General features: G+C 50.0%; 1 protein-coding gene across 1 annotated transcript in view; it reads right to left on the minus strand.

Annotated features, from left to right (window-relative positions):
• Window positions 1-21520, minus strand: part of CALB2 (calbindin 2) — a 29123-nt gene extending 7603 nt beyond the window's left edge. The window contains exons 1-4 of the mRNA XM_053606812.1: window positions 21353-21520; window positions 8702-8778; window positions 5909-5998; window positions 3776-3856 (exon numbers count right to left, since the gene is read on the minus strand). Coding sequence (XP_053462787.1) covers window positions 3776-3856; window positions 5909-5998; window positions 8702-8778; window positions 21353-21446 — 342 coding nt within the window. The 5' untranslated portion in view covers window positions 21447-21520. The remainder of the gene's footprint in view (window positions 1-3775; window positions 3857-5908; window positions 5999-8701; window positions 8779-21352) is intronic.
• Window positions 21521-22030: the final 510 nt, after the last annotated feature.

The raw sequence follows: 22030 nt of genomic DNA on the forward strand, positions 1-22030 counted from the left end.
CAGCTGCCATCCTGTGAGGATGCTCAAGCATTCCTCTACATCCTCATGTAATGAGCAATTGAGTCTTCCTGCCAACACCTAGCAAGGAACTAAGGCCTCTTGTGAACAGCCATACTGTTGGCTGACAACATATCTGGAAAGTTTTTGTTGGGTCTTTCAACCTCACTCCGGCCTTCAGATGACTGCAGCCCAGCTGACATCTCATGAGAGACATGATCTCATGAGAGACTCTGAACCAGTGCCATCTGCTAAGCTGCTCCAAAATTCCTGACCACAGAAACTGTGATATAATTAAGATTTGTTGATTTAGGCAGCCAAATTTGGAGGCTAATATGTTATGCAGCAATAGGTAACTGACACAATGGTCCTGAGAAAATATGGGCCCATATAAAACTTCTCTGAAAACCCAGCCTTCTACCCAAGCCATCTGGTGGGACAATGAAATGCCATGATGAAGGAGGTGAGGTGGGAAGGGTGCTGACTGTATTTGTGGCAAAGAGGCCCAGAGAGATCTGTTTCCCTAAACCTTTGCTCTATTTTAGCAGTTTATAGTCCCTAGAAATCCTTCCACGTTTTGTTTCCCTGACTTTTCTTTTCTTCTTCCCCAGTTCTAAACTACACACCTGAACACCAGCAATGCCTGCTTTTCTGAGAGTTGCAAAAACACGTACGAATCCTTTTCCTATATTTTCTTTCCTGACTTCCTCACTTCCCCACCTCATGTCCCCCTTTTATGGTCAGGAGTATTAGGATATCTAGAGTTGATTTAGATTTTATGGGAAGGGCCTTTCTTTCATGCATTTTCATGGTATATTAGTGCCAGGGCTTGGGAAATTAGGTCCTAATTTTATTTTTTTTTAAGTGATGATACATGAGCAAATCCCAGCAAAAAGGAAGACTGGTATGAGCGACAACTCGGGTTGATGGTATTTGATTAGAAGAGCACCTTTTCTCTGGAAAAAAATGGCTTGGGCTCCATCACCATCCTCCCTCGTGAGAGGCTGCCCTGGAAGAGGCACAAAGTGATTTGCAAGGGTTTCCAAATATGACTTCCCCAACAACCTGCAGGTACTTAGTGCATTAGAATTTAGTTCATCTAAATTGAATCTTGACTGAGAAAAGCAGCAGACCCCCTAAGTTGCCTAAAAGGGGGCATGGGATGACCTGAAGGGACCTCAGTCCACAGTCCACACACATCAAAGCAGTTGCTGCTGCCTTCCAGGGTTGGCCTGCACTCTCCCTAGGTCTCCCCACCCTCTCAGGCTCCCCCTCTTCTCTTCCCCTCCAGCACCGCGTGTGCATCCATCAACCCATGAGCACGTCCCTGTTCTCTTCTTATTTAAGGAAAAGAGTTCAAGAGACCTGTGCTTTGTGAAATCTCAAAGAAATCCTGAGGCCCTGATATAATTAGAAGTGAAAATGTGCTGAGGTGGTGAGGGGAACCACCTGAGAGCACAGTCTTTTAGGGCTACCGAGGGAGCGTTTCATGTTTCTGGCTGATAAAATTGGAACAAATGGACAACCCCAGGAGGGGACGGTATTGTAGGAGAGGGGCGGTCCCAGGAAACTGGGCGGGGGTGTCTGCTCTGCAGTAGTGCTGGGACCTATGGGGATAAGGGCATATAGGAATACGGGATTCTGTCAACCACCCAGAGGTGAACCACTAATAATTTTGTGAAAGAGAAAGAAAAAAGAGGGCTGGAGCAGAGGGAGTGGGATATAGGCAAGTGCTTTTAGCGCCTCTTTAAGCATCCCTGCCCCTGCAAGCTGTCATCCTGTTTCCAGATCAGAGGCGGAACTGAGGCCAGTCTTTGGATTTTCCTCTTTCAGGAAAGGAGGGGTCAGGCCTAAGCCTCCCTTTTCAACATACGGAAAGCTTGATACTCACAAAGGTAGCACCCTGACAAGTTATAAGCAGATGTAGAACTTTTTCTCCCAGACAGGCAAGACAGGGAAGGACCAAGGACAGAATCCAGAATGTCAATTACCAGCTTCTGGAATCTGGCCATCTTGGAAAAACCTAGAGAAAATCCTTTAAAGTATCATAACGTTAAATGGGTATCTGATGCTTAGGCAAGCTGCTGCCTAAAAAGGGACTCTTCCGCCCTGAGAATTGGTTCTTTCTAACCAACATTATGTCCATGAGACAAAGTCACTGCCGTGTGGTTTCTGGGCTAGCTGTCTGGTTGTTTTAGGCAGTGAATCACAGGGAGTGGATTACCGGTGGCCGGAAATGGATTTAACCCAGTGAATGGCAATGACAGTCACATTGAAGGCCAGTCATTATTTATCTGAGTAGGCAGTTTGTGTGGTGGGTACAGGTTGAATTTCACTCTGAGGGACACAGATGCTGGATGGCTTCAAGTGCAGAGTCCCACAAAACAAGTAAGAAATAATTGGTTGTTTGCTGGACACCAGGATGAGTAATATATGTGGTTGAACTGTACAGAGTTTCCAATTTTTGTGACTGAAATTGTTAACTATCAGCAATTTCATAGGGTTTAAGCTATCAGTGGATTATTTCTCAAAAGACACTGGAGTTTTAAGGTCATGTTTTATATGAGGATCTCAATGAGTTTTTTTTGAGACACAGTCTCACTTTGGCACCCTTGCTGGAGTGCTCTGGCATCATAGCTCACAGCAAACTCCTAGGCTCAAGAGACCCTCATGCCTCAGCCTCCCCAGTAGCTGGGACTACAGGTGCCCACCACAACACCTGCTATTTTTTTTCCATTTTTAGTAGAGACAGGGTCTCACTCTTACTCAGGCTGGTCTCGACCTCTTGAGCTCAGGTGATTCACCTGCCTCTGCTTCCCAGAGTGCTAGGATTAGAGGCGTGAGCCACTATGCCCAGCCTCTCAATGATTTTTTTTTTTTTGGAGACAGAGTCTCACTGTTGTCACCCTGGGTAGAGTGCTATGGCATCACAGCTCACAGCAACCTCCAACTCTCGGCTTAAGCAATTATCTTGCCTCAGCCTCCCAAGTAGCTGGGATTACAGGTGCCCACCTCAACGCCCAGCTATTTTTTGTTGCAGTTGTTGTTGTTTAGCTGGCCCGGGCTGGATTCCAACCTGCCAGCCTCAGTGTATGTGGCCAGCATCATAACCACTGTGCTATGGGCGACGAGCCTCTCAATGAGTTTTTACTGCAAAGAGGGCAATGCCCATTTTAAAGGGGGCCACTGAAGCCCAGAACATAAAGATCAGATCTAGAAAGTACTGGAAACTGGAATTCTCGCTGGGCTTTAGAATGGTACATAAGTCCAACCGTCCCAGGCCTGCTCATTGGAACTCTGACTTTGAGGGACCCTGACCCAATAATTACATCAGTGTCCCTCACACTGGCTCGGGGGAGACCTTGGAGCCAAGTGAGTGTAATGGGTTTCCTTACTGCAGGTTCCTCAGGCTGGTATGTGACATGCAAACGTCCAGGACAAACTAGCAGAAAGGACGTGGATGTTCATAGCATCTCCCAAATGGACTTGACCCATGCTTACTTCTTATCTTATTCTGAGCACTGTAACACGCACACACATCACCTGGGGCTCTTGTTATAATGTAGATTCTGATCAAGGGGGTCAGGGAGTCTGTCTTTCTAACGACATCCAGGTGATACTGATGCTGCTGGTCGATGGACCACACTCTGAGTAGCAAAACTCTAAGGTGGTTAGCATCCCCCAGGGACCGTTCCCAGGCAGGAGGATGAGCCTGGCTCTGGACATGGGAAGAAGGCAGGTGCGCATGTGCAGAGGGAAGGCAGCACAGTGGCCTCACCTCCATAAACTCCGCGCTGGAGCCCACGTGCTGCCTGAAGCATAGGAGGAAATTCTCTTCGGTTGGCAGGATCTGCGCCAGCTGTGGGGACACAGAGAATGGCATCAGTGTTACAGAAGGACCTGCCAGGGGGCAGAGAAGATTTTCCTATAGGAAGGATGGAGAGGCCAGCACTGAGGCAGTGTGGGGGAAATATTTGCTCCATTTTAATTCCTTCCTTGAGAACAGGGGCTGGTAGCCCTTCCAGGGGAACTGTGAAGTGCTTCTGGATTACCCCAACCCTAGGGGAGGAGAAGCGAGAGGGGCAGGAGGTGGCACTGCTTTAAAATGCAAGAATCAGATTAAAAAATACTTCACAGATGATTCCCCTGTGTATAAGATTCTGAAAAATATGAACTAATCTAAGCAGATGGGTGGTTGCCTGGGGTAAGAAGGCCTCCACCAGGATGTATGAAACTTTTGGGGGTGATGATGTCATGTCCTAAAATCTAAGTATAAACTCATGAAATTTCACAAATTAAATGGATGCAGTTTATTACATGTAAATTAACACCTCAATAATTTGATTTTTAAAAAATGCAAGTACGCTCTAGTAGCAAACATTCCTGGCTGCCGTCCCAACTGACTAGCCCTCTTCCTAGGCTCCTGGGAGTCTAGGGTCACAGGCAAATCCTGATTAGTCCACGTTAGTTTAGCATGATCATCTCATCCCCCTTGCCAGTGATTGGCTTTCAGGTAGGCATGTGACCTCATTCTGGCCAATGAAATGTGAGAGAAGGGCGGCAGAGGGCACCCCTGGAAAGTACTTAAGTTCTCTTAACCCTTTCTGCAGCTGGACATGGTGGCGTCTGGATGTGATGCCTGGGACTGCTGCAGCCATCTCGCCACTAGCCTGAGGATGGAGGTATTTGGGGGCAAAGAATAGAACCCAGAGAACTGCAGAGAAGCTGAACTGGAGCCCTGGTCTCCTTCACCTGGAGCCAGCCCAGGTTGGCTTTCTGTTAGGACCTTCTCATAGTGGTAAACTATGGCCAGACAAATATGGCACGGGGATTGTTTGTGAAGTTGCATTGGCACATGGCTACACCCACTCATTTATATACTTATCTGTGGCAGTTTTGATGGCAGAGTTAAGGAGTGGTGGCAGAGACTATATGGCCCATAAACCCTAGAACATTTACCCTGATCTGTGTTTTTACAGAAAAAGGTTGCCAGCCCCTGGTTTAAGCCCCCTTGAGTCTACAGTGGCTGCTCTTGCTGTCTCTACCAGCTGCTCTGTCACCAGACTGGCGTGGCATTCTTCAGCTGCTAGAAAGGCTCACAGAACAGCCAGGCCAGAGCTGCCCCATCAGGGAAGCCTCATCAGTCTGTCCTTTCCTTGCTCAGAGGAGAGAAGCCTCCATCCAATGACTGATTGACAGGGGGAGAAACAGACAACCCCCCTCTGTGGTACAGCCTGCACTCCAGAGTCCCCATGAGGTCAGGCCAATCCTGCCCCACCTTTTCCTGATGCCTTCTCTTCCCTTCTCTCCGGAGTCCTCTCTGAATAGGTCGCATCCACCAAATCTGTCACAAACTGTCCTAGGGAACCCAGCCTCAGGCAGCATCCCGACCAATATACCATCTGTCACCATCACTCTTGGTTCACAGACTGATTGCTGGAGGTCCTTGACGTGCATATATATATTGTGTGTGTGTATTTATACACGTATGACTGTCTATGTGCATGTATGGTGTATACAGATCATATGTTATATACATCATATGTGCTCATGTAAGTTATATATTCATAAACAAAAAATGTTGTCGTTTGATGCGTCCAGGTGGGGCATGGAGGCTCTTGTTCACCAATCCTTAGTTCCTACTGTCCTAAGCTGGGCTCACCGCACAGGTACAGTACCTGCTGGCTCCTGAGAGCTCACTCCCCCCTCTGGTTTGGGCGTAGTTTGTTGCTTCCTCTTTCCCTCGTGATACAAAGGAAAAGCCACCTCTTCTCTCTGGTCAGCCCAAGTGCTGGGGATGGGGGAGCTTCGAGGCCACCATCTATTTCAATCCCTGGAAAGATGCTCAGGGATGGGAGAGGGGACACAAGGCCTTTCCCCCACGGCTCCTGACTAGCACCACGGGACTCACCTCTGCCATCTCGATTTTCCCATCCGAGTTCTTATCATATTTCTGCATGAACTCCTTCATCTTCTCCCCAAAGTTGTCACTCTTTGATATCTGTGGAAAGGCAAAGGGGGCTGATTTTGCTGCTGTGTCCCACATGACTCATGATCTCAGGGTGGCAATTTCGGAAACCATCTCGCGTCCTGGCTACGTGGGCACGAAACTGGGTTGTGCCCATGTTCTGAGCGATCAGGGCTTCATCCTTTTCCTTTTCAAGTTCTTTCCAAATGGAGCCATCCCTTCTTTGTGGCTCAGTCAAATAATTTCCAGAGGAGGACAGGACATGTGGGTATGCTCTGCACCAGGTAATTAAACATGCCCTTCTGTCTTTCAGATGGATTAAACCACAACTCATTAAGAGGGTTTGGACTTATTCCCATCACTCAGATGCAAGAACTGAGGCCCCAAGTTTTACTGAGGCAGCTTGTAATTGAACCCAACTTAAACCAGTCCCCTTTCCATGGTAGGTTCTAAGTGCTCCCCTATAGCAAGATGGATTGCTTATTTCCTTTTGACTAACTGGCAATTCCACAACATTTTTTTTTTTTTTTTGCTCTGATTTCATGCAGGCAGGAATATAAGAAGAAAGTCATCACGTAGCTGAGTGATAATTTAAATGGCCTATTCAATTGCTCTGAGTACTAGAAAGCAAGGAATTATGAAGTTCCTTTAGCCCACTGATTTCCCAACTGGTATGTAGTGAGAGGAACTTTGGTGTGCCAGGACTATTTTCAAAGATCATCAATTCAAGTATGTTCAAAAGAAGTTAAAGCACAGTAAGTATATTTTTTATTTTTACTCCTTTCTTGATCAATATAATTTTAGTGTGCCACAAAGTTTAACTGTAGGTTGAAGTGTGCTGTGAGACAAAAGAGACTAAAAAACACTGCTTTAGATGATCGGTGCCGATTGTATACATAAGACTGGCTTAAATTTCCCAAACCTTTCTCTGGTTTGAGATGCTGCTGATTAATTATTTGTGTTAAGGAACTCTCCCTTTGCCCTGATCAATGATGAATTCACCTTGGGTGATGCCTCAGCTGCACTTACACATTGTCTTTCAAGAAGGTTGCATGCTTCCTAGGGTTGGGCCGAGGGAAATTCTACCCATTCTTTCTAATCCCCTTCTATGACTTTTTACCTCTGGAACCGGTATCAGTTTGCCAGCATTTATTTTTCAATATTCATTTCTTTATTCATATTGACAAGTAGGCATGGTCTGATTCAGACACTTAGCACAGATGGGGTCATCCTATTTAAGGCTTACAATGCCCTGCATGTGGTTAGTAGCCTTCTATTTTACACAGCAATGCAGGCCAAGATGACTTCTCTCGAGGTCACCTGGTTAGTACAGCTGGGATTTGAACTGGCTCTTGCTGCTAAGGCCAGTATTCTGTCTGCCACATAACAGCTGCTCTGAGAACTGGTTCTGGCTGATAGTGGTTGGGATCATTGTTGACAGACTCGAAAATCACCCCAATGCCATCTGAGGAAGGGAAATGACTATGAGAAGGATTTTAGATTTGAAGCACTTAATAAAAACACGTTCCTCCTCCTGGCCTGTGATCCCAGAATTAGTTTTGAAGCCTGTGCTTTCTGCGATCCAGGCTTCATTATCCTAGTAATGAGGGCTGATGGGGGAACTGTTGATAAACAAACCCATGGATCACCTCCAACCTTCCTAAACCCAACACTTTTGACCTTCTCCTCATTGGGGTGTGCTGCCGGGCTTTGGACCAGGAGCTCACTGGTGGATTCGTGACTCATCTCCCGTGCTGCTCCCTGAAGAGTTGCACACAAGCTATGATGGATTGGCCAACAGACATGCCCCAGGGGCAGGGGAGAGACCTCCAGGCCTGAGGGAGCTGGTGCAAAGGGGTGGGTCTGATCCATATATTCCAGAATCAGACACATGAATCACAGCAGATTTGCCCCAATCACCTCAGCTTTCCAATACTTTGAACACCTCCCCCGAAAAAGCTTTAGCAAATTCAGCATTGCCAGGTTGGAACCAGGGGAAACGACATTCCTGTCATTAATGGGCTTGGACATGATCTGGAGTCACTTTGGGGAGGCTCAGAAGATCGTGACCCCTCCGTGAATGGGGCCAGCCAATGCTGTCTGGTTCAGATATGTCTCAGAGCAGTTCTTGATTTTTCTCTGGGTTCTCACTGCTGATTCCAGCCTTTTCTAGTGTGGGACAGAAGTTCTCTACTAAGGATGAATCTTTCCCCATCTTCTACCCAGGGAATATTTGGCAATGATTTTGATGGTACTAGGGGCCTCTAATGAGCAGATGCAGAGATGCCTCTGAACACCCCACAGTGCACAGGAGAACCCCTCACAACAATGGATTAATTGGTCCCTATGTCAAAAGTGCTAAGGCTTGGAAACTCTGGTCTGGGCATTTGAAACCTCCTTGGCATCCACTCAATCTCGAGTCATGACACTTCTCATTTTAGGGACACTAGGGACTCGCTACCCTGGGGGAGGGGATGCTATTTACACACATATACTCAGACACAAAGCTTTGCAGTTTGGGGGAAGGTTCAGTGGGCCTGGTGTTCAGTGAACACCTCTCAATCCCACATCCCAAAGGATATTAAGGTACTCTTAGGGACTATTCTAATTTTTTTTATTTTTATAAATAAAAGAAAAAAAGTTAAGACCAGTGCTATCGGGCCTACGTATGGGATGCATAACTTGGGACAGACACTGCTGAAAGGTCTCCCCAAATGGGGAAGGGGCTGGGCTTACCATGCCAGAGCCTTTTCTGGCCTTCTCCAGCTCTTGGAAAAAGTTTTCTAGCTCTTTACCTTCAATATACCCATTTCCTGTAAAGACAGAAAAAAAAAAATCAGTTAACCTCAGAGCTAAAGAGTAAGACAAATCGGGGTTTGTGGACCTCCAGGGCTTCATGGAGGGCATCTTCTCCCCACTGGTCCACAAACATCTAGGCCATGGCATGACGGCTGTGGGTTCTGCCCTCAGGGTGTCTGGACCCACAGAGATCCAAGATGAGCAGCAATGTGTGCTTGGGACATTGGGGTGTTCTCAGCAGCTAGAGAATCCCAGAGGAAGCAGCAGAGGGGAGCAGAAGCTGGCGTCTGCGCAGGTGCTGAAGGTGTGACCAGAAGTGAGTCAGCAGCATTCAGGATCATTGGTGGGTGACAGGCTCCAAACAGGGGCAGCACTGGGGTCCCTGGGTTTCAGAGGTATAGTGAGTTGGTGTGTTCCCCTAGAATCCATGTCCACCTGGAACCTCAGAATGTGACCTTCTTTGGAAATACGGACTTTGCAGTTGTAATTAGTTAAGATGAGAGGGTTGGGAGGGCCCTGCATCCACTGGCTGGTGTCCTCATAAGGAGGCCATGGGAAGACACACAGACACATGTGAAGAGGAGCAGAAATTGGAGTGGTGAGTCTACATGCCAAGGAACACTGCAGGTGGCCAGCAACCGCTAGAAGCTGGGAGAGAGACGAAGGAGCTTCTCTCCTGGAGCCTCTAGCGGGAACCAGCCCGGCCAACACCTTGCTTTCACACTTCTAGTCCCCAGAAGTGTGAGAATAAATTTGTGTTGTGTTAAGTCACCCAGTTTGAGGTACTTTGTGGCAGCTGTCCTAGGAAACGTGAACAGAAGGGCATCTGCTATGGGACCTCCCACCCCCCACCCTCCCACCCAGACTCGGCCACAGGCATCTAGGAGAGAGCAGGCAGCCCACTGCCTGTAATGAAGAGAGGGGCTCTGAGGGCTGTGTGTGCAGATTCAAATCTGGGCCCCTCTGTACTTAACAACCGTGTGTCTTGGGACAGTCATTTAACCCATCTCATCTGTAAAATGGGTTATTATAATTACATCATGAGTGTGCCATAAATGTTACTATTGAGTCCAATTCACAGAACCACCATGTGAGACTAGAATGAATTTGAGGAAACATGATTAGAGCTAGATCCCAAGGTCAAAGCCTGACTTGAAAGCTAACATAAGTAGTGACAGGTCCTTTAGGTTCTCAGCCTTGAGAGCCTGGATGTCAGGGAGACCAGGGCTGAGCTGAGTCTGTGACCAAGGTCACTGGTCCGTGCTGTGATGGGGAGGAGGCATTTGTGGGTGGGAATCAGACATAGTTAAGGCTGTGCCTCCCAGACTTTGCTGCATGCTGGAATCTCCTGGGGCTCTTTAAAAAAAGTGTGGATATCTGCTCTGACCTCCAGACATTCTGATGCGATTGCTTTTGGGGTTGAACGAAACATTATGATTTTTTTTAAAGCTTCCCAGGTGATTTCCATGTATAGCAAAATTTGGAAACCATTGGCCTAAAGTCAAGTTCCAAATTTGATCTAAAGCCATTGAGCACGATTCCTGTAGAGGAGTTTCAGCTTGAATAGGAAGAGGGCTGGTAGCTTTCTTCAAGGGCAAATGGAATTACAAATGTAAAAAGAAAATTAAAAAGGAGCATTTACCCTGGCTTCTGGGGGATCGGGATGGGACATTTTCCCCAGTCTTTCTGGACCCCTGAGAATCTGAATTCCAAATAAATAACCTTAGTGGTGCCCTCTAGTGGAGAAGATGCCACAATCAATATTGCTTGGGGAGAGCCACACGAGATAATTGATGTATTTATCTGCAGGGAAAAGGTGTGATTGTAATGGTGGGGGGAGTGAAACTTGAGTTCCCTTTTCCCCTGGATGGGACGGTCGTCTTTCTTGTAGACTGCTTTGCAAAACTTCATGCAAGAGCTGGAATTTCAGGAGCCTATGAGGCCTGGGGGATGGGGGAAAAGAGAGCGGGGAAGGGCTTTGTAGGTAAAAAGGCAGAATGCTGAGTTAGAGAAGCAAGTCATTTATCTCTCCTGGTCACTTCCAGGGCCCTCTGGCTATTTTAGAATTGCTTAGGTGTGTTCTCCCCTTGGTGGAGAAGGAAAAGTTACGGTCTTCTTCTCCGAAGGTTTTGTAGAGTTAGACAGGGAGGTGGGAATCTGAGCTCAGCTCTGGGTCCATCTAAAGCTTCCAGAAGCCCAAACCAGGCCAGGAGGTGAGGGGCTCAGAGTTGGTGCTGAGTGTGGGTCAGAGGAGCAGAAGCCAGGGCTGGGCAGACAAGTGAGTGAATGTGTGTCTGTTTCATGAGGGTATGAAGAGGTGGCTGAACTTGGGGAGCGGGGATGGGGGGCCAGCCAGCAGCTTCCTCTCAGCTCTGATGGCGCCCCCTCACCACCGCCCTGCTGTTGAGCCCCTGCTTGGCACAGGGTCCCTCATGCTCTCTGCCTTTCTTCTCTGTCCCCTTCACCCGGACTGTTCAGAGGTCAGCAGAGTTACTGGCACCAACACCTGGTTCTCTGAATCTTCTCTTCCTTCTATTGTACCCAAACTCTGGATGTCGCCTCTCGGAACCTCAGTCTCTTACCTACAAAATGGAGATGTGACAGTGGCTTCCTCCCTGGCTGCTGAGAAGATTAATGGGGTAACAATACATGTAATGTGCCAGCCCACAGCGAGCCTCAAAAATGCAGGCAGGCATTACCTTTAGGGCTGGGGGTTTGGGAACACCTTGGCCTTGGGCTGCTTTCTTTAGCCTGGAAAGATTTGGGGGCGCAGAGGGAGGCCAGGGCAGGGAAGGCCAGCCCTGCGCTATGCCCCACCGAGCAATCTGAACCAAAAGAAAAGTGGAAAAACACAGACCTATAGGGGCCCCCTTTCTTTGTTTTTTTTCTAGGACTTACAAAGAATAAGTATTTTTACTCCATCTTGTTCTAGAAAGGGTTGATGGAAGGTTAACAACCTCGAGAAACTCAGACAATCAGGCAGTGCCTCTCCCAGCAGGAAAGTTCTGAAGGTCAGTGACTCCTGTACACACAGAAGGTCTTTAACTTTTCAAAGCACTTTGGCCCTCTTTCTTGGCTTCAACAGATGATTTAAGGCCTCACTATGTGTACAGCCTGCGTTGGTAGTTGGGGGGGGTGGATGGTGATATACAGGGTGTCACCCCTGCCTTCCAAGTGGTCACAGGCCTTCCAGGCACACAGCTCCCAACATGGCAGTGTAGAGCCCTTTCTAGGTGACAGAAGAAAGTGAGGCACAGAGAAGGTAAGCAACTTTCTCAGGATCACACAGCGAGGCAGGACCCAAACTAGAGTTTCCTAATTCCTGATCCAGACTTCATTCTTTCATTCATTCACTCCCGGAAGCTTTGCTGAGCATCCACTCTGTGTGGGCTGAGTGTGAGGTACCCGAGGGGCAAAAGGACTAGACAAGGTGCTGTGCTCATGGGGCTTACGTTCTAATGGGGTGGGGGTGGGGACAGACAATCAGCAGGGACAATCAGCATAGATTTAAACAGGTATTTCTAGGGAGTGTCAAGGGCAATGAAGGAACAGTGATGTCACAGAATCCAGAAGGACTTCCAGGGCTACTTGGACAGGAAGGGCAGGGAAGCCCATCTGTAGAAGCCCCAGCCACTGGGAAGAGCACAGAGAGAGGAAGGGTTCAAACTAGGGGCAGGCAAGGGGGCTGGGGCTGAGATAGTGGCACCACAAGACACAGAGGCTTGTACCTCCAGAGGCAGCGGGAGGTGCCAAGGCTGGACGAGCCCACCCTTCACCACTCTGGGAATCCCCCATCTCCCCTGTGCACCCCAACAGGGGGACGGAAATGTGGTTCTACCCAACACTCCTTTATTCCACTTCATGCCAAGTGCTATAACTAAGTTTTAGACATGGTCCATTCCCCGAGAGCATTTAACTGTCTGTTGGAGTGAGGCAGGCAGGCGGGCAGCGGGAGGCAGAGGGCGAGGGGCAGAGGTCAGACAGGCAGGCTGGGCCTGTGGGGCTCAGAGGGCAGGAGCCTGTGTCTTGTGGTGCCACCCCCTGAGTGGCCTGCCCTGCTTTGGCTTCTCTCAAAGCAACTCCTGACCCATTGCCCAAGAGGCCCCATCCCAGGGACTGAGGCAGAGGGTGGGTGGCCAACATCCTTCCAGGGAGGACGCTGACTCTGGACAGATGGTTTGCTTTCCCCATGACCCTCTTAGTAATAAGACGAACTGAGTGAGTAGCCACCAAGCAAGTCTCCCGCAGATGGGCATCTATAAGGATGGGAAGGATGTGGTTACCATGGTAACCATCACTCCTCATCTCCTTATCAAAGCACGTCCTGTGAATGTTAGGGAGAGGGGGCAAGAGGAGAGCAGGGACCCCACATCCTTCCTTAGTCTGCTCATCCTTCCTTGCTGCCATTCCTCACCACCGTCGTGCCTCAGTTTCCCCCAACTGCAAATGAGATGGTGCTTCTTTGGCGTCAATCTGATCGCAGACACTGGGGAAGCCTGACTGAAGGATGCCCCACCCCACCACAAAGATTCCTGCTTGTTCCCCCTGAGGTTTTTATGTATGGATTTTTCTAAGAGTTGAACAGTGAGAGGCAGAATTCCACCGCCAGCTCTATGACTGTCTATGTGGTGTTGGGCAAATCAATCTCTCTGAGCCTCAGTTTCTTTATCTCTGAAATGGGCATAACTGTGTCTGCTCTCGCTATAGTTATTATGAGAGCCATACAAGGTCCTGCTGCGAACGCAGTCCGGACAATGCAGAATCTCATGTAAGTAGGAGACATCAGCACCCAGCAGGGTGGGGAACTTGAGGCCTTCTGGATCCTGGGTGCAGCCTTTTGACTGAATTCAAATTGTACAAAACAAATCCTTTTAATAAAGTTTGGATTCAGTGGAGGGGCCACACTTGGGGATCTGGAGGCCTTGAGATGGCAAGATCCTCACCCTTAGAAACCTTCAGCTCAGTGAGTCTCAGCACCATTCTTCCCTTAGAGTTCTGGCACACAGCCCAGGCTGTGTATGAGACTCACCTGTGAAGATTTTAAAACAATACTGTTGCCCAGGCCCCACCCCTGAGTTTCCGGTTCAGCTGACAGGTGGGATGTTGTTTAAGCTCTCGGGTGATTCTGATGTCCATTTAGGAACGTTTTGGAGCTGTGCGCCTTGAACCATCCGGTAGGTACAGATTACCTGGGGATCTTATTAAGGTGACATTCTAATACAACAGCTTTGGAGGATGAGGGCTTGCTGTTCAGTGTAGCCTATGGACCAGAAGCATGGGAATTTCCTGGGAACTTCTTAGGAATGCAGAAACCCAGGCCCTACCCTCCTGAATCTGACTCATTGAGGCTGGTGCCCAGCAATCTGCTTATCACACTGTTTTGGTGAGTCTCCAATATGCTAAAATTGGGAAGCACTGTGGCTCTGTGGTCCCAAACTGCTCTCTGGGCCGGCAGCATCAGTATCACCTGGAGCCTATTAGAAATGCAAATTCTTAGGCCCCTCCCAGGACCTACTAAATACAAGTCCCTGGGGCTGGGGCCCAGGGCTTTGTGTTTTATTTTATTTTATTAGTTTTTTTTTTTTGGCTGAGGATGGGTTTGAACCCACCACCTCTGGCATATGGGGCTGGCGCCCTACCCATTTGAGCCACAGGCGCCACCCAGGGCTTTGTGTTTTAACTAGCCCTCCAGCACACTCAGGTTTGAGAACTGCTGGCCTAGAAGTGGCATCAGTCCCTTCTAATGTCCTGGTCTCTGTAGCCCTCTGGGACACCGGGTCAGAGGGGTCAAAAGAGCAGGGTCTTGAAGTTTCCACACCATCTTGTTAAGCTGCACCAGAATGTGTCTGCCAGGTCAGGCCACTTGTCTGTGTGTCTGGAGTTCAGATTTCTTGAAAGGCAAATCACCCTCTAATCTCCAGACTTAGGACCCTCTGGGGCAGATCAGATCCCTCTGGGAGAAGAAACTGGCCTCTTCCGGCTCTACTTTGGTATTAACATGACTTTGCATGGTGCATACCATGTAAAAAGAGCTTTCCTTGCCTGATCTGATCTCTAAGACTCTTCCAGGTAAACAGTTACCAACCCCATGTCAGAAGGTAGGAATCTGAGAAGGAGAGTCCAGCATATCCCTCTCTGCTAACAGAGGTCCTGGACTAGCCTGGTTCCTTCTGCCATTCCAGGGGCAATCTCTGTTTGATCTCTCTCTCTCTCTCTCTCTCTCTCTCTCTCTCTCTCTCTCTCTCTCTCTCTCTCTCTCACACACACACACACACACACACACACACACACACACACACACACACACACATTATTCTTCTGGTGGCTCCTTGTAAAAAAGAATAAGCCCCAGAACAAACAGCTATCCGGTGAATGTTTGGACACTTGAATTGCAATCTGTGTTTCTGGGCCGTGCTGCTTTGGAACGGTGGCTCTGGAGCTGGGCTGGGTCCCCTGAACCTGTGGACATCTGGCAGCCTAGTGCTGGGCTGAGTCCCAGACACAGGGGAGGCCAGAAGGATGGGGCAGATTGGGCGAGAGGGGAGACAGCAGAGAGTGAGGGGCGGGGGAGAGGCCTCAGATGCCCCCGGTGGGACCGGCTTGGGGAAGGAGGACAGGACCGCTGCCGCAGAGAGGCACTGTTCTTGGAGAGCCTCCTGCTGCTCTATTAATTCTGGCTCCCTGGGTATTGGAATAGAGTTCCCTGAGGGGTGTCCTTAGCCCTGAAAACCTCCCCCAGGTGCTCGACTGGTAAAACCCCTAAAGTCTGGAGGGGAATAAACAAGCTGAGCAGGGCAGGGCCACCTGGACCTGCTGGGTGGTGGCTGCCCTGGCAATGTGGGCTGGTGTCTTGTTTGTGTAACATGTCCCCTATGCCACCTCCCTGGGGAGCCTCAGGTCTACACAGACCCAGCTGCCTCCCGCCACCCTGGCTGGTGCAATCACGGGGAGGGCAATGGGGCACAAGATGCCTCCCAGAGGCCCCCAGCACAGGGCTGGTGCACGGTAGACACTCACTGTTCATGAAACAAGTAGGGAGCTGGGGGTGGACCCAGGGGGAGGGGACTCATTCTCAAGGCCTGGTGGGGCAGGGGTTGCTCCTAAAGGCCCGAAATCCTGACATCATGCTATGTCCCATCGAGATGCACACAGACCCCCCAGAGATTCACTAAAGGGTTAAGGGAAAGCCCTCCTCGGCCACTTCCACCTTAGTTCCCAGCACCAGACCCTGCTGACTTTAACGGGCTAAGAACCAATCGTTTTGATCAATCTGCTGATTATCTTATAAATAGCACAGTTAAGCTGCACTGTAAATGTTGAGGGTTTTATGTAAATGCTTGATGTACGCCGTGTATTCTGTTACCCTCTTTTGGTGTGGCTCCCGTTTTAGCTTTCCAAGAGCCCTCATGCTGTGTTACAACACCCAGGCCTCTCACCACCTTTGAGAGGCACTGCTGTTCTGGCCTTCCTGCCCCCACCCCCAGTTGGAGACAACACACTAGCAGTGACCAGTGCCCTGCCTGGGCACTCCCACCTGGCCAGGGGGCCTTGGAGCAGTGCGTAGGTTTGGAGACTACTGTCACAGCCACTGGGTTTCAGAGGACAAGAAGGGCTGACTGGGAAGACCCCTGCTCAGCCCTCTGTGGCCCTCTTGTCACTATTCTCAAAGTCCCCGAGTGCTGGGGACTTCAGTGGCCCACAGGGATAAGGAACGGGATTCAGTGCCTGTGCGAGGGTTTGAGAACCCCCTGCTTCACCAGGGCCGTGGAGATGGACAAAGGCTTAGAAGTCTAGGCAGAGTCCCCCACCTGGAGATGTGCGTATATTTCTTCTGGGGGGAAAAGGGAGGTGTCCATAAAATTACCGTCTTATATCTTTATTGTTTTGCTGATGACACAAGAAACACATGCTCTTGTAAAATTTTCAAATGCTACAGAAATTAACTTAGGAAGTAAAAGAAAATGCCCTTTAATTTTATCTTCACTCTTCAGAGAGAACCGCTATTGTTCAGTTGTAGTCTTTTACGTGTTCTCTGGCATACACATGTCATTAATAGTAAAAGCATGGCCTGGCGAGGTGGCTCATGCCTATAATCTAACACTCTGGGAAGCTGACACGGGTGGACTGCTTGAGCTTCGGAGCTCGAGACCAACTGAGTAAGAGCGATACCCCTGTCTCTATTAGATATAGCCAGGCGTTGTGGCAGGTGCCTGTAGTCCCAGCTACTCATGAGGTCGAGGCAGGAGGATTGCATGAGCCCAAGAGTTTGAGGTTGTTGCGAGCTATGATGCCACGGCACTCTACCCAGGGCATAGAGTGAGATTCTGTCTCAAAAAAATAGTGAAAATGGGATTCTACTGTAATAGTGTTTTACTATGGTTTATTATTCTTTTCTTTTCTTTTCTTTCTTTTTTTTTTTTGAGACAGTCAGTCTCAGTCACTCTGGGATTGAATGCTATGGCATTCAATTTCAAACTCCCAGGCTCAAGCAATTCTCTTGCCTCAGCCTCCCGAGTAGCTGGGACTACAGGCGCCCGCCTCAACACCTGGTTATTTTTTAGAGACAGGGGTCTCACTCTTGCTCAGGCTGGTCTTGAACCTGTGAACTCAGGCGATTCATCCACCCTGACCTCCCAGAGTGCTAGGATTATAGGTGTGAGCCACAATGCCTGGTCTTTCTGCTATGGTTTTAAAAAAGATTTTAATAGTACATCTTGGGTGTTTTTTTCCCCCATGTCACCACAAAAGCCACATCTCACTTGTGTTGGTTGCATAGTAGTCCATCATAGAGATGTCCGTAATTTACTTTTCTGTTTCCTAGTGGAGCACATTTCCCTCCCCTCCAAATTTTCAGAATTCTGGGCTCTGTAATAGACTCTGCCGTTCAGATCACTTTTTGTATATGCTGTCTGTTCATGCAGAATAGCAGACCTATTAGGCCAGATTCTTGGGAGTGAATGAGATTCTCTCCTTGGTCCCCTGAATATCTGCTTGTCTCTGGGAGAGAACCAAGAGTATAGGGGACACTCTCAGTTGCTTCCAAGAGGATAGCAAAAACAAAGGCATTTCTCTTCTAAGCCTCAACTTTGCTCCTTATAAACTGTCAGCAGGATAGGAGCCTGGTGGCTTGTCTGGCCCCAAGCTCACAGAGAGGGCAGTGTGAACTCCAAGCTGCCCACTTGGATCTTGCACAGTGAGAACGCTCCCGATAAAGAAGTGACCAGCCATCTACAGGGCAATGGGCTCAGACGTGTAAGGCCCCCTTAGGGTCACTCAGAGCATGGAGGTGACATGTGGGGGAGTCCCAGGCCCTACCAGGGCCATCGGGTGGGCCTGGCTGTCATCTTTCCTACCTTTGCCTTTGGGAGACATCATCTGAACCCAGATGTGCGGCCTTGGCTGACCGCTGAGGAAGAGTCTGTGGAGACGTACTGGGGACTAGGAGGTTGGATTCCTGCCCGCCCCCACCCCCCAACCGCTTTGCTATGTGATCTTGTGAACAATTTGCCTCTTTGAGTCCCAATTTCTCACTTTCCAAACAAATGCTCCTTCCTTTCTCCACCCCAAGGCTAATGAAATTTTGAAGCTATTTTAACTTTTGGGCAAAGGCACCAGGATCACCTCTCCTTGTTCTCTTGTGCTGGAATGGCCTGAGTGATGGGTCAGAGTCCCCTGCCCCCACCCCCATCTTGCCTCAGGATCCAGCTTTCTCCCAAGGTCTGCTTGTCTTTGTTTTCTGTGGGAGCCCAGAAGGGGTAGGGAGGTGGCTCCCGCTCCCTGGTGGCTGTGATTAATTGGGCTCCAGCGCTCTCTCTCCAGGGACCTGGTGAGCTACAAAGGAGAGTCCTCCCAGAGGTCTTCAAGATCACAAGCAGCAGGGGACTCTTAGGGTCGGGAAGAAAACCCAGGTTGAAAGCAGAAGCCAGAGTTGGTAGGAGAGAGGCCCAAATAGGTTTGATGTGTGAAAACACATCAAACAGTGCACTGCTGGGCTCACCTGCAGGCTTTGGGTGCTCAGGAGGGGACAGATGGGGGACAAGGAAGGTCCAAAGTGAAGGTATGGAGCAAGGCAACCCAAAGTCGAATTCTGGATCCTTGAGTGGAATTCCAATTTGACTGTATAAGTATTACCCCAAGTCACCTCTCTTCCACCTCTGACATTTTATTTTTTATTTATTTATTTTCTTGAGACAGAGTCTCACTATATTGCCCTGGGTAGAGTGCCCCGTGGCATCACAGCTCACAGCAATGTCAAACTCTTGGGCTTAAGTGATTCTCTTGCCTCAGTCTCCCAAGTAGCAGGGACTACAGGCGCCGCCACAATACATGGCTACTTTTTTTTTTTATTGCAGTTGTTGTTTACCTGGCCCGGGCCAGGTTCGAACCCACCAGCCTTGGTGTATGTGGGTGGCACTATAACTCTACTTCCTTTCTCTGTGGAGTCCATGGTCCTTTCTTGAGAATTCCCTGAGCTGGAACCCAGAGGGGGCAATGGGAAGCCTGGCCGATAGGGGTGCAGAAGGCAAGCACCAGGCTCCCTTTCACGCAGGGGCAGGAAAGAGCCAGAGGCACAATGGCTTTGGGGGGTTTTAAAGACTCTCGGGTCTAGTGGTAGCTTAGCTATATTCCAACCAAGCCAAGGACACCTTTCTGGGATAAGAGGAACTGCCCATCACCACCAAGTCTGGGTTGGGGGCTTTTCTGTGGATGAGTGGGAGGGAGACTCTGACCTATCATCATTGGAAAAAACCCTCTTCCAACCCAAGCAGGTGCCCAGAAACCAGAGTGGGGAAACAGCGCTGGCCAGAAACCAGTCCCACCACGAACTTGCTACCCAACCTTGGATAAGCCCCTCCCTGCATCTGTTTCCTCACTGGCACACGGGAAGTCATAGCGTGCCCAGGAGCCCCACAAGGCAGGACTCAGGGAGGTGCAACTGTGTTTTGAAAAGTACCATGTCTCAGATAAATGTAAGGATCTGCGTGATTCTTGAGAGCGCTGTTGGTTGTCCCTATGAGCATGGGGAAAAGTAGAATTGTGGAGTTCTCTGTTTATAGCTGACTCATCTAGCGGGAGGCCAGTGGTATAACCTTGGCCGCCTGGTAACTTTCCTTGAATCATGCGAGTCTCTGGTGCAGATGAACTGGCAGGCGCATCCTTAGGGAATGTACATGTCATCTGGAACACTGAGAGGCTGCAATCCTATTAGAGTCCTTTTTACCAAAGGAGTTTTATGGCACACGTGGGGGGGATTGAGTATACAGCCCCTTCTTGGCTCCATTTTACAGATTTTACAATCTTCCCACCTCCTTCAGTAATTTCACAGACAGATCACAGTCCTAACCCAGGGATCCACAAACCCAGTCCTCTGACCCTCCAGCTTTCTCTGTGGGCTCCAAGGAAACAAAATTTCACCCATTAGTGTCCCTAGACATTAACCCCTGCCTCCCCATGGTACTCTAGGCAGAAGATCTCTGTTTTGCCACCTTCACACTGAGCCGAGGTGGAGGAGGGAGGAAGATGGAATGGAGTGAGCCACCATCTGATATTGTTTCCCTGCCCCCTCGCTCTCCACCCCAGGATAAACACCTGAGCCGCCACCTTGCTGACAGATCTGAGATGATAGAACATTTTGGATGCCCACCTTAGGAGCTCAGAGAGGAGCGACAGAGGAAAAGTCTAGTAATATTATAAGCCTCTAAAGGTGTGGGGGGAGGGGGCTCCCTTCATGCAGGAGTCAGGCCAGACAGACCCTTGGAACGCCAGTGCTGGGAGCTACCTCTGGAGGTCATCCAGTCCGGCCCATGCTTTTTGGGTTACACAATGTCAAGACCACACACACCAGAGAGTTGGTCATTGAGGCATTTAAGATTATCCTTCCCTAACCCCAACGGAGTCATCAAAAGCACCCTGAGACAGCCAGGTTATCACTGTGAGGAAGCAACTGGGGGGCTGATACCCTAACCCTGCCCTTGCCACACCCACTGCCACTGTGGTCGGGAAACCCACATGCCCATGGGGAGTGGAAAATAAACAAAGGAGGCCCAGGAGGGTGTTCAGGGTCCCAGTGCCTTCTCCACTCCTGCTTCTGGCCAGCCGGTCTGGAGAGGCCGAGGTTTTCCCTCCAGGATCCCTCAACTTGTCCCAGCCTCCAGAATGGTGACAGGGCTAAGGGGGCACTCAACAAAATGGGAAGATGAGCAAAGAAATGAGTGGGCTTCTGAGACCTGTGGCTGCAGGCAGCTGAAGTCAGGAGTTACCCTGATGGGAGAGGTGTGTGTGTGGGTGGCCCTGGGAGCATCTCCAGCCCAGGCCTCCTCTCTGGGAAGGCACCAACTTGCCCAGAATGAGGCTGCAAAAGCGGGTGGGCTCTGTGTCACCTATGTCAGGGAAGAAAAGTTACTGGCAGTTGTCACCAGAGGCAGCCAGATGTCTTCCAAACTGAAGACCCCCGACTCCAGCAGGCTTTGCCACCAGAAAACCTCCTGGGGGGCCACGTCCGCCTGCTGGCGTCCCTCGGTGCCCCCCGCCCCTCCAACGCAGGTCCCCTGGGGGCCGATAGGCACAGAAGTTGGGAGCTTTACTGACCGTCTGCGTCGAAGTGCTTCCAGATCTCCAGGAACTGGGACGCTGTCAGCTCGGCCAGGTGCAGGTAAGGGGGCTGCTGCTGCGGGCCAGCCATGGCGAGCGGCTCAGGGACCTCAGGCAGCGTCGCGCTCCCGCTCCGCGCCGGCTCCGCTCGGGCTGGGCTCTCTGCCCGCGCCACGGCCCCCTTATATAGGCGCCGCGGCTGCGCCCGCGCCAGGCCGCCGGCAGGGGGCGCGCGCGCTCAGGGAATCGGGCCGGGGCGCGGCGCGGCAGGGGCGGCCGCGCGGGGAGCTCGACCTGGGTCCCCCCGGGCCCGCACGTCCGCACCAAGACCCTTCGGCTCCCGGCCAGCGACACTGGAGGCTCTTCAGAGAAAATAGGAGACAGGCTGCCCTTGCCTCGCCTCTCTGACCATCTCTAGTACGGCCACCAGGTATCGCTCGCAGCCAGTAGTGACAACAACGCTAATAGTAATGCTGATACAAAGTTGACAAATATTTGGCACTCGGACTTCAGAGGTCACTAGGTCTCTCTCATGCTTTCTCTCACCTGACTCTCTCATAGGAGGAACAGGGACCACTTTTCTGACAAGAGACTTGAGACTTAAAGTGATTTAATGATTTACCCTGCAAATAAGCGGAGAAGCTAGGATTTGAACCTAATGCTCTTTCCATGCTC

Source organism: Nycticebus coucang, chromosome 2, assembly GCF_027406575.1.
Source record: "Nycticebus coucang isolate mNycCou1 chromosome 2, mNycCou1.pri, whole genome shotgun sequence".
NCBI lineage: Eukaryota > Metazoa > Chordata > Mammalia > Primates > Lorisidae > Nycticebus > Nycticebus coucang.